General features: G+C 41.6%; 1 protein-coding gene across 4 annotated transcripts in view; it reads left to right on the top strand.

Annotated features, from left to right (window-relative positions):
- UTRN (utrophin) overlaps nt 1–16,517 on the top strand; it is a 768,906-nt gene that overhangs the window by 203,069 nt on the left and 549,320 nt on the right. For all 4 annotated transcript variants that reach the window (XM_073672652.1, XM_073672651.1, XM_073672650.1 and 1 more), the window contains 2 exons: nt 6,359–6,482; nt 7,623–7,710. In XM_073672652.1, the coding sequence (XP_073528753.1) occupies nt 6,359–6,482; nt 7,623–7,710 (212 nt within the window). The remainder of the gene's footprint in view (nt 1–6,358; nt 6,483–7,622; nt 7,711–16,517) is intronic.

Here is a 16,517-nt window from a genome sequence, read left to right as displayed (position 1 = left end):
GCTGGCATACAAAAATATAGCAAAGCCCACGTCAAAATTTTTGGGAAAAATTAATTAAAAAATAAATAATAATTTAGGGACTGCATCTTTATTAACTCCTCAATTGTCATTTAGTGTTAAAATAAAGGATTTATTTAAAAAAAAAATTGGCGTGGGATCCCCCATAATTTTAGTCTCTAGCGGAGGTTAAGCAGACGGCTGGGGAAGATGTTTGAAGCCTGGGAAGGGGGTAATACCCACGGAGCTTCCCTGACTACTAATATCAACCCCCAGCTGAATACCTAGCCTTTACTAGCTATTAAAATGGGGAACCCCCCCAAAAAAATGACGTGGGTCCCCCCTATTTTAATAGCTAGCAAAGGCTAGGCAGACAGCTGGGGGCTGATATTAATAGCCCAGGAAGGGTGCCATGAATATTGGCCCCCTCCCAGGCTAGAAACACCAGCCGTCAGCCGCCCCAGAAATGGCACATCCATAGGATGCGCCAACTCTGGCACTTAGCCTCGCTCTTCCACGCTGCCCTGGTGCGGTGGCAGGGGGTAATGGGGCTGGGGTTCATGTCAGCGCCAGCTGCCATGAAGCCCAGGTTAGTAATGATGGGCGTCTATAAGACACCCCCATTACTAACCTACAAAATGTTAAAAAGAAAAAACACACTACACCCTGAAAAAAATAATTTATTTGAAATAAAACACACAATTTTATTAAATTCTTAGTTTACTAAAAAAAAATAGTTACCTGTCCACGTTCCTGCGCTGATCTCCCATGCACAGCTGTCACATCTGGAGATGGTGACAGCTGTGCATGGCTGCTGTAAGCTCACACTGCCGGGAACACGTCCGCTCTCGGCAGCGGGAGCCACTGACTGAGGTCACCGGAGTGCATTCAGGCAGCGCAGCTCCGGAGACCTCCTTTACGGCACTGCTGTACCGTGGGAATTTCTCACGATACAGCAGGGCCGTAAAGGAGCTGACCGGAGCAGCGCTGCCTGAACTCCTTTGAACCCGCTTATGCAATGACGGGGCTACTTTACGGCCCCGTCATTCTAGCGGCGGCAGCGGTTCAGAGCGGTCACATTCTATGTGGCCGCTCTGAACTGGAGATCTTCGTGGGACACTCGTGGACTACTACGGAGGGGTAAGGATAAGGTTGTGGTTTATTATTTTATATTTTATTACAGGAGATCGATGGCTTCGGGGAATTAGGTGTCTAGGTGAGTATAGGTGTAGTTTTTTATTTTTTACTTTATTTTAGGTGGCGATCGGCGGGGACAGGTAATGTATGAACTAATTTATTGTAGGTAACCACTGGCCACCAATGACATGTATTTAAAATTTATTGGGACACAGTAGGGCAATTTATATAGCAGGATCAGGCTGATGGGAACTACTGCTCCCATCGAGCTTATCCTGCTGGCACGAGTGGACGGGGGACAGACATAGGCCGATGGGAGTAGTAGTGTCACATCGGCCTATGTCTGCCTGCACGCACACACCCGCACACATCCCGCAGACATCGCACACATCGCACAGACACCGCACACACCCCCAGACATCGCACAGATGCCGCGCACACCCGCACACATCACACAGACACCGCACACACCCGCAGACATCGCACACACCCCTAGACATCGCACAGACACCGCGCACACCCGCACACATCACACAGACACCGCACACACCCGCAGACATCGCACAGACACCGCACACACCCGCAGACATCTCACAGACACCGCACACATCGCACAGACACCCACACACACCAATCATGACCGGTCTGGGAGGTGAGGCTGACCTGTGCGACCGTGGGAAAGTTCATGTGAGTTCATGCAATGCAGTCAAGCATGAACTCACATGAACCCTCTGAGGGCACCGCGGCGACTTCAAATGAACAGCTGATCGGCATCACCTGATACTGCAGCTGTTCATTTGAAATAACCGGCGGGAAAGCGCAGCACAGAACGGGAAAGCCGGCGGTGAAGTCTTTTCACTGCCGGCTTCCCCGCCCGGGTCCTTCGCTCCCCGCTCCTTGGTGCTGCGCTCCCCGCCCGGTCCTAACTTACGATCGGGATGGGAGGTGGCGAGGGGAGCGGAGGATCGGGGTGGGAGGCTGCGGGGAAGCAGTATGGGGTTGTGTGATTGTTTAAAAGCCGGCGGCTTTTTACCGCGCGCCGGCTTTTAAACAATCAGGAGAATTCTCCCACGCTGGGATGGCATTCTGATGACAGGCTGGATCGCAGCTGAGCGCTGCCATCCAGCTTGTCATCCTTCAGAGACACTGCAGAGCGCAGGCATTATGGGAACTTCCGATTCCGGTATTCGATATTGTAAAAGTATCGGAATTAAGTATCGGAATTCCGATACCGCGAATATCGGCCGATACCCGATATTTCAGTATCGGAATGCTCAACACTAATCATTACACATGTGAAGTTTCAGCGTCCTGTGATAAATAGAAGTGGGTCAGGGGAAATATTTAATGAACGCCCTTCTTATCATTCCACTTTTCAACTCCTGACCCAGCTGCTCTGCTCCTCCCCCCTTCCAGAGTGATGACTCATCCAGGGAAAATTGACCTCCTGTTTCTACTTAGAATGATTTAGCTAGTCAGTTTTTAATCACGTAATGTCATAGATCTAATGGAAAAGAGAAGAATTAGCTGGGTAGAAAGGCAAATTAAGCAATTGTAAGTACAAAGTGCCATATAATATGATGACTCCGGTATATTAAGAGAATAAAAACTTTGATGGGAGTGCTTCTTTAACATTGCAAAGAATAGGAGAAGCTTTGTAATTTTTTTTTTCTCATATGAAAAAAATCGCTGATGAAATAGTGATATACGGACCAAACACTGGTAATAACTGGATCAAAAACTCTAAAGAAACTCAAACCATTTTTTTTTGCTTATGTGGCCTTAGGGACAAACTTATTAGTGCCAGCTTTATAGAAAGTTAAGCGTGCATACTAATTTGCTTTTGAAGTGTAGAAGAAAACGTGCACAAGCAAAGGAAAAAGATGTCACGAACACTGACTTTTCATGGAAGTCCGTGCTACTGTTCTGGTTTGGCTGCCTGAACAAAGCTTGTTGAAAGTGCAGCCAATCAACAAGCTTTTCCGTTGTGTGCACTTCCGAGCCCATTACAGCCATGTCAGTTATTGGTATGGCTGTGACTGGCTGGCGCAGTATGTGAACAAGAAAAAATTAATAAAAAAAAAAGACTTAGGGTCCCCCCTATTTTTTTATAACAAGCGCAAGTAAAGGAGGCAGCTGTGGGCTGCAGCCGTCAGTTGTCTGCTTCATCTTGGCTGGTTAACGCCCCCCACATATTTTTTTTTAATTTAAATAAATAATTGTAAAAAATTGCGTGGAGTCCCCCCTATTTTTGATAACCAGCCAAGGTAAAGCAGATCGCTGGGGGCTGGTATTCTCAGGCAGGGAAGGTCCATTGATATTTGGCCCTCCCCAGCCTAAATATAGCAGCCTGCAACCGCCCCCGAAAAGGAGCATCCATTAGATGCAGCAATTCTGACACTGTGCCCAGCTCTTCCCGCTTGCCTTGATGCTTTAGCAAGCAGGGTAATTAATATTTTGGGGTTGATGTCAGCTGATTAATGTCCGCTGACATCAAGCCCAGGGGTTAGTAATTGGGAGGCGTCTATGAGACACCCCAATTAGTAACCCGGTTATTGAATAGTTAAAAAAACACAGACACACAGAAAAAAAAAACTTTATTTGAATAAAGACTCCCCCACACTCCTTCGTTTACCCTTTTATTGATTAAAAATAAAGTCCAAAAAGTTCCGACGGTAATCCAATAGTGAAATGTCCCATGACACCTGTGCCATGCTCCCATGAACAAATTTGCGTTTTATATGTGCTCCCCTATTTTTTTATTTTGTTTTCCGCTTTGTGGCAGAGTTTTGCGATTCCACATGTTTTTCCTGATTTATCAATTGTGACTTTTTAAAGAGTTGCAAATTTTGGTGCTATTTAACTCCAGTCCTCTCCTGGTGTATTCTTGAGTGCACCAAAATGTTGACGCAAGTTTTGCGATTTTTGGCTCCAAATTGTGATTTTTAGGGTGTGCCAAAAGTGACAAAAGCAGTTCAAGAAAGGAAAAATGCCCATTTTTTACTTTGTGCCATTTATATTAATTTGAGGCCAAATACTGCAACTAAGACCATAAGACAAAAAAAAAAAGAAAATGACTTGAAGAAAAAACGTAAATGATGAATTGGGGCCAAAAGTTATGCTTTATTGGAGGATATATTATGGAGGTATTCTCTAGATCAGGGGTCTCAAACTCGGCTGGGTATATGGGCCTTACATGGAAAAAAATTGAATTTAGGGGGCCGCATTATTTGCCGGTCAAAGTGGCATTTTTAGTGATGCCATTTTTTTTGTGTACACCTTTTGAACATTTTTGCCGTGTTTATTTTATTTTTTTTATAGCTTGGGTCGTTATGGATGTGGCGATAATAAACGTGCACTTTTTTGTGTTTACTTTAGTTTATATATAAAACAGCATTTTTAGTGCCAAAATATTTTTTCATGCTTTATTTTTAATTATTTTTTCTTTTTATTCTTACCTTTTTGTTTCCCCCAATTGGCCACACTCAGTAATATTGTCTTACAATTAGCATCATATAGTAATTATGGCAAACATGTTGTAGTAATGTCCCCAACCTGGTCCCCATCTTGAAGTAATGTCCCCATCATGGACCACATCTTGAAGTAATATTCCATCCTAGTCCTCATCTTGTAGTAATGTCCCATCCTAGTCCTCATCTTGTAGTAATGTCCCATCCTGGTCCTCATTTTGTAGTAATGTTCCCCAGCCTGGTCCTAATCTTCTAGTAATGGGCCCCATCCTGGTCCTAATGGTGTAATAATGTGCTCCATCCTGGTCCTAATCTTGTAGTAATGTGCCCCAGGTCCCCATATTGTAGATATGTCCCGTCCAGGTCCCCATATTGTGGATATGTCCCCATATTGTGAGTATGTCCCCATATTAGTATACACAAGTCGGCCCTGTATAAGCACAAAGCAAAGAAACTTGCTGAAAGACTGGACACTGCCAGAATCAGCTGCAATATACCAACTCCAGAGCATATCAAACAAAGAGGAATAGAGGAGCTAAATGGTAGAAAACAGTGAATAATTGTATTATATCAAAAAGTTCAACATCACATCATAAATAATTGGATCATAGCATAGATGAACAGAGGTGCATGATGTCAGAAACACACAGCAACCATTGGCCCGCAAAACCATACCCACTGCATGGAGATGTAACCAGTGGGATTAGGAAACCTGAGTAAGGTGAACAAAGTAAATAAATACAGGCTATGGGCAATAATAGTATGCATCTATAAGCAGCAGTCTGCGGCAACGTTAGAATGTGCCCATAGTCAAATAAAATATCAGAAACCTTACCAGGAATTAAATTAGAAGGGCCAAAGGGTGCTGGAAGACAGAGATCTGTGGTCAAAAAGCCTCAACGCACGTTTCGCCTGAGGATTGTTGGCTTTCTCAAGAGGCTTCTTGAGAATATGGTGTGATGTTAAACGTTTTGATATAATAAAATTATTCACTGTTTTCTACCATTTAGCTCCTCTATTCCTCTTTGTTTGATCAGGTCCCCATATTGTAGATATGTTCCATCCAGGTCCCCATATTGTAGATATGTCCGCATCCAGGTCCTCATATTGTGGATATGTCCCCATGCTGTAGATATGTCCCCTATTGTGCTGCTCTTCACACACACATAAAAGAGAGAGAATAAAAGATTCTTCTTACCTGTCCTCCGTTCCCTCGGCGTTCTTTCTGCACATGCAGCCCACGGCACCACAGACCCCTTGAAGATCCCGGCCTGTTCCAGGAGCCGCCGACAGCAGCGCTGCATTGCTGCGCAGAGCCTGTCTCCCTGCACAGCATTACCAATGCCAATCAGAGGCCAGGAGCTGACATCCGCCGGCACTCAAATGTCAGCTGCTGGCCTCTGATTGGCCGGCGACTGGCATTGGAAATGCTGTGCAGGGAAAGGGTCTCTGCGCGGCAATGCAGCCTCAGGGCCGTGTGTATGAGACCTCTGCTCTAGATGTATATCTTTTATAGAAGAGTAATTTGTAATTTGGTGTCATACACTGGGACCGATTCGCAGCACTCTGAGCGTTACACACCATGTGTGCCTCTGTACAGGATTTGGTTACATTACTCTTAAAGCTATTTTTTTACTATAAATACTGTAAATAAATGGTCCTCTTATTTAAGGTTTCTTATTCCTGTTTTATTTGAGATGGCATATTTTACATTTTGCTGCACAATGACCTCCATTTTTTATATTTGTTCTTAGGTTTGACAGAGAATTTGCTGAACTGCTGAATTGGATGATTAAGTCCAGAGCTATGATTCTGTCTGCGGAGATCAGTAACTATAGAAAGATTAGAGAGACCTCAGACTTAAAAGACATGCTAAAGGTAAAAGGAGAAGTGGGAAGGAAATGGCCATGAATGAGGGCTTTGTCTGTCATACGCTTTGTAGCAGCTGGAGGTATGATCCATAATCTGGCACATTAATAACCACATGCCCTTAGATCAAAGGGAGTATTGGCTACCTGTTTTATCAAAAGGGCTGCAATGAAAATTTCCTGTCAGTATAAATATTGATAAGACATTTTTGGAAAAAGTAGACATAAAAAGTGTCTATAATTTCATTGTAGTCTTACTGGTTTATGTAGATTTGAAAATATAACAATTTTACAACTTCAAATGGACCCTCTCCACATATTTCTCATTTCCGAGATATCGTATAAGAAGCCAGATGTGCATTTTTGCATTTGATGATATAAGGTTAATTCAGACATATTTGTAGATGTAGAGAGGGCACATGTATAGATTCAGTGTCCATAGTCATTGGTTATTTGTTGTCAGAGCCTTCTGATTTTAGCAAGATCTGGCTGTGGTGCTGCCAATTAAATTGCGTGCAATAATAAAATGTACCAAATTCACTAAAGGAAATCTGTCAGCAGGATTCCACACCCCAAACTATTTATATGTGCATGTAGCCCTTTTAAAGACAAGTCCAGCTGTACCTTTACATGACGAGTCTGTTACCTCCATTACTGAGAAATCAGCTTTTGCATTGATATCCAAATGAAGCTATGCCCAGTGCTGCCTCCTGCTGAACGATGGTTCTTCTGCCTGAAATAACACAGCATAGAGGCTGTCAGTCAAGAAAGAGGAAGCGACCCTAGACAGGGAATAGACAGGGAATAGAGCTGGAGTGACAGAGGCTTCAGCTATCAATTCAAACTCTGATTCCTCAGTACCAGAGGAACGGACTGGTCATGTAAAGGTACAGCTGGACTTGTCTTTGAAAGAGCTACATGCACATATAAATAGTTTGGGGTGTGTAATTTCGTTGACAGATGGGTTGTTCTTGCCTAGTTCTGTGCTTTCTTCTAATATAATTTACATCAGAAGTGTTTGGGAGATCCTAGTCCTTCCCCATCCATCTTAAAAAAAAAATAACATTTCATCATGCATGTCAATAACTAATTGTATGATTGAACATCAGAAAAATCTTTGATCTGACTTTAATATCTGCATTATATCTAGATTCTGGAGAAAGAAAAAACTGACAGAACTCCCATATATCAGGAAGTTGTTGCTACTGGACAATATTTATTGGAGATGTGCAAGCAAGGTATAATCACTTTACATCCATAGTATTTACCTTTATTTTTTTAAATTACAGGATATCTTCTATTAAAATAAATAGGATGCTTATTTATGGGACACTTGGATATACTATATCTAGTTTAACCACCTGTGTCACTTAGAATTCAACAACACAGTGATAGACAACTTGTTTCAAATGCTAAATGAACAAGTGTGCATGTCCATCACGATCTCAGCCATGACCATTATTATGGAATTAGCTTTCCTATTTGGACTTAAAGGGAATCTGTCAGTAGGACCAACCTTCCTAAACCATCTACAGTACAGACCAAAAGTTTGGACACACCTTCTCATGCAAAGATTTTTCTGTATTTTCATGACTATGAAAATTGTACATTCACACTGAAGGCATCAAAACTATGTGGAATTATATACTTAACAAAAAAGTGTGAAACAACTGAAAATATGTCTTATATTCTAGTTTCTTCAAAGTAGCCACCTTTTGCTTTGATGACTGCTTTGCACACTCTTGGCATTCTCCTGATGAGCTTCAAGAGGTAGTCACCGGAAATGGTCTTCCAACAATCTTGAAGGAGTTCCCAGAGATGCTTAGCACTTGTTGGCCCTTTTGCCTTCACTCTGTGGTCCAGCTCACCCCAAACCATCTCGATTGGGTTCAGGTCTGGTGACTGTGGAGGCCAGGTCATCTGGCGTAACACCCCATCACTCTCCTTCTTCGTCAAATAGCCCTTACACAGCCTGGAGGTGTGTTTGAGGTCATTGTCCTGTTAAAAAATTAATGATGGTCCAACTAAACGCAAACCGGATGGAATAGCATGCCGCTGCAAGATGCTGTGGTAGCCATGCTGGTTCAGTATGTCTTCAATTTTGAATAAATCCCCAACAGTGTCACCAGCAAAGCACCCCCACACCATCACACCTCCTCCTCCATGCTTCACGGTGGGAACCAGGCATGTAGAGTCCATCCGTTCACCTTTTCTGCGTCGCACAAAGACACGGTGGTTGGAACCAAAGATCTCAAATTTGGACTCATCAGACCAAAGCACAGATTTCCACTGGTCTAATGTCCATTCCTTGTGTTCTTTAGCCCAAACAAGTCTCTTCTGCTTGTTGCTTGTCCTTAGCAGTGGTTTCCTAGCAGCTATTTTACCATGAAGGCCTGTTGCACAAAGTCTCCTCTTAACAGTTGTTGAAGAGTTGTGTCTGCTGCTAGAACTCTGTGTGGCATTGACCTGGTCTCTAATCTGAGCTGCTGTTAACCTGCGATTTCTGAGGCTGGTGACTCGGATAAACTTATCCTCAGAAGCAGAGGTGACTCTTGGTCTTCCTTTCCTGGAACGGTCCTCATGTGAGCCAGTTTCTTTGTAGTGCTTGATGGTTTTTGCAACTGCACTTGGGGACACTTTCAAAGTTTTCCCAATTTTTCGCACTGACTGACCTTCATTTCTTAAAGTAATGATGGCCACTCGTTTTTCTTTACTTAGCTGCTTTTTTTTTGCCATAATACAAATTCTAACAGTCTATTCAGTAGGACTATCAGCTGTGTATCCACCAGACTTCTGCACAACACAACTGATGGTCCCAACCCCATTTATAAGGCAAGAAATCCCACTTATTAAACCTGACAGGGCACACCTGTGAAGTGAAAACCATTTCCGGTGACAACCTCTTGAAGCTCATCAAGAGAATGCCAAGAGTGTGCAAAGCAGTCATCAAAGCAAAAGGTGGCTACTTTGAAGAACCTAGAATATAAGACATATTTTCAGTTGTTTCACACTTTTTTGTTAAGTATATAATTCCACATGTGTTAATTCATAGTTTTGATGCCTTCAGTATGAATGTACAATTTTCATAGTCATGAAAATACAGAAAAATCTTAAATGAGAAGGTGTGTCCAAACTTTTGGTCTGTACTGTATATGGACATGTAGTTCATAGAAAGTTGGATAAAAGTATACCATGATATCTGCTATGTTTTATTCCAGAGAAATCCACGTTTTTCATAATATGTAAATGAACTGTGAAGATCTATGGGTGGGACATAGATCTCCATGAGAATCTGCCTCCAGAGATTATTGTAAATGAACGAGGGCATTACCAGTGGGATAAATGTAATGACTGACACTTTGTTCTCCTGATCCATATGTCTCACACTGGTAACACCTCCTTTCATTTACAATAAGCTCATAGTCCTGAACATTCATTTATATATTAAGAAAAATATGGATTTCTCTAGAATAAGGCGTTGGATCGCAGATATCGCTATATCATTTTATTCAGTAGTATGTAAAGATTTGCACTTTTTCAGCCATAACAGCCAGAACATGTAAAATTCCAGCACTAATGTTACCTTCATGAAAATGCTGTCTAGTCTACCATCATCATGTTAAAGAGGAGGATGAGCTGAGCAGAATCATATATGGTTTTGTGGGAAACTATTCAGTATAACATCTTATTTATTATTTTATTTATTTATTATGCTTTGCTTATATAGCACCATTGTTAAGAACTGACCTACATTGGAGTAGTGGTATTGGAACCACTAGGGGCAGCATTGGCAGGTGGAAAAGCCAGAAATTGGTACACAGTAAAAGCAGTTTAGTCTTGAAGGATTTAGCAGGTAGCGTAGTCAGGAAAAGCCAGGAATCGGTACACAGGAAAAGCAGTATAATCTTGAAGGATTTAGCAGGTAGCGTAGTCAGGAAAAGCCTGGAATCGGTACACAGGAAAAGCAGTATAATCTTGTAGGAGGCAGCAGGTTAAGGGAGAGCTTGATTAGAGGCTGGGAGCTCAAAAATATCGCAAGCAAGGAGTTGCCAGGCAAGGTTTAAATAGGGTGTTCAATAAGAAACTCACAGGATGAAGCCAATCAGTAACAACACAGGGTGGAGCCGCTCAGGAACAACACAGGTACTAGAATCTAGGTTAGCCAGAAACTGTCCAGTGAGCTGAATAGCTCAGAGGGAAGAGCTGCCACCTGGTGCACAAGAGCTGCTGGGTTCAAGTCTTGACAGCCATCATATTCCACAGCGCTTTACAGATATTATCATCACTGTCCCCACTGGGGCTCACAATCTAGATTTCCTGTCTGTAGGTCTTTGGGGTGTGGGAGGAAACCCACACAAACATGGGAAGAGCATTGAAACTCCTTGCAGATGTTTTCCTTGGTGGGATTTGAACCCCTCACCCCAGTGCTGCAAAGCAAAAGTGCTAGTCATTGAGCCTTCGTGCTGTCCATCCATATATCATCTCTGCTTATTCTGATTTTAGGAGTCCACTGGGTGGAGTCATTTCTTGATTGACAGCCTTGTATGAATGTGTACACTGAGATAGCTGTCAGCCAGTGATTAAGACCACTCACTAGTCCCAGGATGAGAAGCATTTCATTTGATGAAGTGCAAGCTAAACAGGATCTTTTCCCACAAATCTATATATACTTCTGCTCCGATCCTCCCGCTCTATAACATGATGCCGGCAGATTGAACAGCACCTTCAACATGACAGACTCCCCTTAAGTAATATGGCCTGACTTTCACTTTTCTGTTCATCCCAAGTAGTTTGATGGATCCTATTTTTTGAGCTTGTGCAGGGACCACATTTGGTTTAGTTGTTCCTCCCTTTCCCAAAAGATTTTACCTGTGAATTGAGAATTTTGAGAATGACTGATCAGTACAGAAGGAGAAAGAAGTGGAAGTTTCTTATTTTCATGCATGCTATTGATTTATGGAAAAAAAATTAAAACAGAGATTACTCTTTAAATAATGTAATGAATTGCCCTACAGTCATCAGCAATTATGTTTCCATGGATTTAATTCTCCGTATTTATATTGGTATGATGGCCTCTCGTATCCGGAACATGCTGACTAATGTTTACCTTCGACAGCTGTTTAAACAGTATTGTGCCATTTGTGAATGCCTACCAATTCAAAGTATGTCCTTTCATTTGCGGACTTATTTATTATGCAAACGTCTTCTGCATATTTTACAACCTTTACCACTTACCAGTTAGCTTCCGATATTCTGAAGTAGTCAGAACAAATGCAGTGATCAGGAGAGAAGACTGCTGGAAGTTTTAGAAAAATTGTGAAAAAGTTGATTGTAAGGTGACAAACGATAGCGTTACAATAGGTGCATGGAGGAAATTCTGATGCACCGCTTGTACAGTGAGCCAGAATTAATAAATCTATCCCTTTGTAGGTCTATATATTTTATACTACTATGGCTAAATACCGTATATTACTCTTACCATGTGTGGTTGTCATCCTTTCCTTGTATTCACATGCAAAACCAATAAAACTTGAAGGCTTTAAAATGTATTCACTGTCTCCACCCAGAACTGCATACTGAGGTTTTGGGTGGTGTTGGCAGTGTATAACAGAATACAGAAATAGAAGAAAGCATCAAAACCTTACTTACCATGACCATCAAGGAATTGTTTGTTTTGTTTGTTTTTTTTACATATTTTTTATGCAACATAAAAGAGCAGCAAATGATCCCATGTTGATTATGCTACAAATTCTTATAATTGCCTGTTAATAATAAACTGTTACATTGAAACTGGCTATATCGGCAAATTAATATAAAAGTACAGGGTGATATGTGTACATACTAGTGAAATAAAACATATGTACATTAAAATGTACTGATTGATTATGCTATTATGCTGTAATTGCTGCTAGTTTCTCACATAGTATTTTTCATAGCGTCTTTAAAGAAGCACTCCTCACATTAAAGTTTTTATCCTCTTAATATATTGCAGTCATCATATTATATAACACTGTGTACTTACAATTGCTCATTTTGCCTTTCTACCCAGTTAATTTTTCTCTTTTCCATTAGGTCTATGACATCACGTGATTAAAAACAGACTAGCTGAATCCTTCTAAGCTCTATGTAGAAACAGGAGTCCCTGCAAAAGTCCCTGGCAGGGGGGAGAAGGGAGCAGCTGGGTCAGGAGTTGAAGAGGGGAATGATTCATGCAGGAAAAAGAGGCTTATTGTTTCTACATAGAGCAGAGTAAAGATAAGAATTTACTGTGTAGAAAGGCAAAATGAGCAATTGTAAGTACCGAGTGCCATATAATATGATGATTGTAGTATATTAAGAGGATAAAAACTTTGATGGGAGGAGTGCTTCTTTAACATTTTTGTTGTGGCCAGATGTTACATTAAAGGGAATCTGTCAGCAGGATATCACACCCCAAACTATATACATGTTTATGTCTCTTCGAAAGACAAATTCATCAATACCTTCACATGGCAAATTCATCAATACCTTCACATGGCCAGTTTGTTCCTCCATTACTGAGAAATCAGCATTTCAATTGATATGCAAATTAAGTTGTAGATCTGAATCCTCCGTCACTCCAGCTTTATTCCTGCCCAGTTCCTCCTCCGCCATCTTGAGTGACAGCCACTGTGCTGTGTGACTTCAGAAAAAGGAGTCATGAGTCAAGCAGGAAGAGGCCCTGAGTGAGACCTTGGAAGCTTGGGTTTTCAGTCAGAGGCACTGCCGGCGGGTCTTCAGTCACCGCTTAGTACATAGTGAGCGGCGACTGTATCCATGCCTTGACACTGACTGACAGCCGGCTCAGCAGTTCAGGAGGCTCTCAGTGCAGCGGCTGCAATGCTTTACAGTGCTATTAACTTGCAGATTAACCCCATATCTGCAGATTTATAGCGTTTTCAGACATAACAGGTTCACTTTAAAAAGTAACTAAACTTTCATTTTTTTTTATTAATAATTTTGTGCAGTATAAAAAGTTACAACATTTTGCAAAACAATTTACTTAGGGATTTGTTTTCATTCCTGTAAAAAAAAAAAATTGCACGTAAGTGGCTTCCAAACACCTGCTTTTCCCCAGTCTATTTTCGTGCCTTCAGTTGCATTGGTGTCAGAACGTACTCATTTGGAGTACTGATGTTGGCAATGAATGAATGGATCAGCTTCTGTATCCTCTTCTGAATGTTTTGCTTATTAGAACAAGCTTCTGCAGCAGGTTCATAAAATGATTTTCAAAGTTTCACAAGTTTTGGTGCTGGACAAAATTATGAAATAATATGATTCTATGTTGGACATAATTATTAAGAAAAGAAAGTTTAGTTTTTGTCAAGCGTTAAAAGTTAACGATCTGCATTGTGATTTCTTTACTGTATGTTAATTTAAGAAAGGCAACATCTGTGCCTTCATTTCTTAAATTTATATAAATAGTGCAGAGGCCTGACATGATTTATAGAAGTAAATACTAGCAGTACTTAAATACTAGAGTAAATACTAAAATTTGAACATAAGTTGCTGCTATATACGAAATGGAGTACAAAAACCAAACATCCTTTTAGCTGAGAATATTTGCTGCTGTTGATTCTTTTTTCTCATGCTAATCATAGGAACATCAAAAGTCCACTTGAAAGCATTGCACAGTAAAGGAGTATTTGCCTAGGAGAACCATGTACTTTGGGGTTTTAGCTAGTTGTTAGTGGGAGAGACAGTTGTGGTTAGTGGTTAACATGATTCATGATATACTTCTTAGTATACTGTAGATTTCCCATATTGAATAAATGGAGGCCAGAACATTTTAGTGGTTGTGTGATAAATTTGCAAATATGAAATAGATTATGAGATCAAATAAAATTCAGATGTCAATATGTTGTAAATTTTGTCACAGGTAATTTTTCCTCAAACGTTGGTGAAAAGATCTATATACTATCCATTCATATGTTTGTGCTTAATTAGATCACCCCTAAATCTTTTTTTTCCCAAACTGGATAACCTGTCTTTGTTATTCCTTTAATAACTTTGGTCGCTCTTCTCTGCACCTGCTTTAGTTCAGCTATATCTTTCTTATAAACATGGAGCCCAAAAGTAAAAACAATATTTTAAGTGTGATCGCACTAGTGACTTACCGTATTTTTCGGAATATAAAACGCATTGGACCATAAGACGCACCTAGGTTTTAGAGGAGGAAAATAGAAAAAAAATGTAATCTAAAAATGTGGTCATGATGCCCTGTTAAGGGGGAGGGGGTCTGCTGCTGACACTGTTATAGGGATATTGTCTCCCAATTCTGTTAATATCCCCCATCCTGGTATATATGGCCCCCTCCTTCCTGTTATATGTGGCCCTCATCCCCATCCTGATATGCACGGCACCCCAATCCACCATCCTGGTATGCATGGCACCCCAATCCCCCATCCTGATATGCATGGCCCCCTCATCCCTCTTCCTGGTATGTATGGCACCCTTCATCCTGGTATGTATGACCCCCCCTCACACCCATCCTGGTATGTATGGCATCTTCATCCCTCTTCTTCGTATGTATGGTATCTTCATTCCTCTTCCTGGTATGTATGGCACTCTTCATCCCTGGTATGTATGGCACTCTTCTTCCCTGTATGTATGGTCCCCCTCATCCTGGCCTGGTATGTATGGCCCCTTCATCCCTGTATGTATGGCCCCCTTCAGCCCTGTATGTATGGCCCCTTCATCCCTGTATGTATGGCCCCCCTCATCCCTGTATGTATGGCCCCCCTCATCCCTGTATGTATGGCCCCCTTCAGCCCTGTATGTATGGCCCCCTTCATCCCTGTATGTATGGCCCCCTTCATCCCTGTATGTATGGCCCCCCTCATCCCTGTATGTATAGCCCCCCTCATCCCTGTATGTATGGCCCCCTTCATCCCTGTATGTATGGCCCCCCCATGCCTCATCCCAGTATGCATGGCCCCCCTCATCCTTGTATGCATGACCCCATTCATCCCTGTATGTATGGCCCCCTCATCCAGGTATGCTTGGCACCCCCTGATCCACCTCACGCTGCACAGAAAAAAAATAAACAATCATACTCACATCCTCTATCCTCCAGCTCTTCTTCTCGCTCTGTACCGGAATAGTCACTGCTCCCCACGCCAGGACTGCTTGCATGGGGAGCAGTGACCATTCATTCTCCCTAATAGCGCGCACTCTGTAACCACAGCGCGGCTCCTGCTGCACTCGGCGGTCAGCGTGCTCGCTATTAAAGGCCATGAATATTCACCACTCCCATGAATATTCCTCAGCAAGGTCTTTAATATATTAAAAAAGAGGGCCAAATTCTGACCTTGGTGATACCCAACTGTTTACCCAACTACACATATATTCCCATTAATAGTAAAATTGTTTTAATTTTCTGTATCAGCATTATGTGTTGCACTGTGCCAAATTCCTTTGAAAACTTCAAATAGGCAACATGCATGCCCTTACCCCGATTCAGTTTTGAACTTACCTCCTCATAGAATCTGATCAAATTAGTTTGATCCCTGATAAACATATGTTGATGCTGGGTAATAAGGCTATTTTTTATTGAGAAACTCCAGGGTAGCATATCTTAGAAAACCCTCAAAAAAAGTCTGTGAGGGTAGCATTTCTTGGAAAACTCTGTAGGAAAGTCTGTGAGGTTAGCTCAATACTTGAATAAAAAGTCACAATTTTCTCTCAATAAGAAAGGTGATGTAAAAAGATCTGGACAGAAATTATATAGTTTACCTAAAGATGTGCTGAGTATAGCATTATGTAACAACTTGATAAATTTGGGGCAACTAAAAGCAATACAACCACAAACAAAACTGACTTTAAACATTCTCTTATGATAAATTCCCTACTATGAGCACTCTGAAAGCTGCAGAGCAATTGTAATATTTAAGTTGTAACTTAGACAATTCTTCGATATTTTGTTGATTAACTGTAACGATTTCACCCCTCAATGTGTCTCAGGACTCAGTGATTGACCGCTCAGTCATTCAGTCTAGTGCAGAGGCGTGCTGAGCTGTCTGTGTTT

This window comes from Phyllobates terribilis, unplaced genomic scaffold (assembly GCF_046119375.1).
Source record: "Phyllobates terribilis strain yellow unplaced genomic scaffold, ASM4611937v1 Scaffold_3__8_contigs__length_932513732, whole genome shotgun sequence".
NCBI classification, from domain to species: Eukaryota; Metazoa; Chordata; class Amphibia; order Anura; family Dendrobatidae; genus Phyllobates; species Phyllobates terribilis.
The sequence above is the reverse complement of the archived record's forward strand: the minus strand, read 5'-3'. Positions and strand labels throughout refer to the sequence as shown.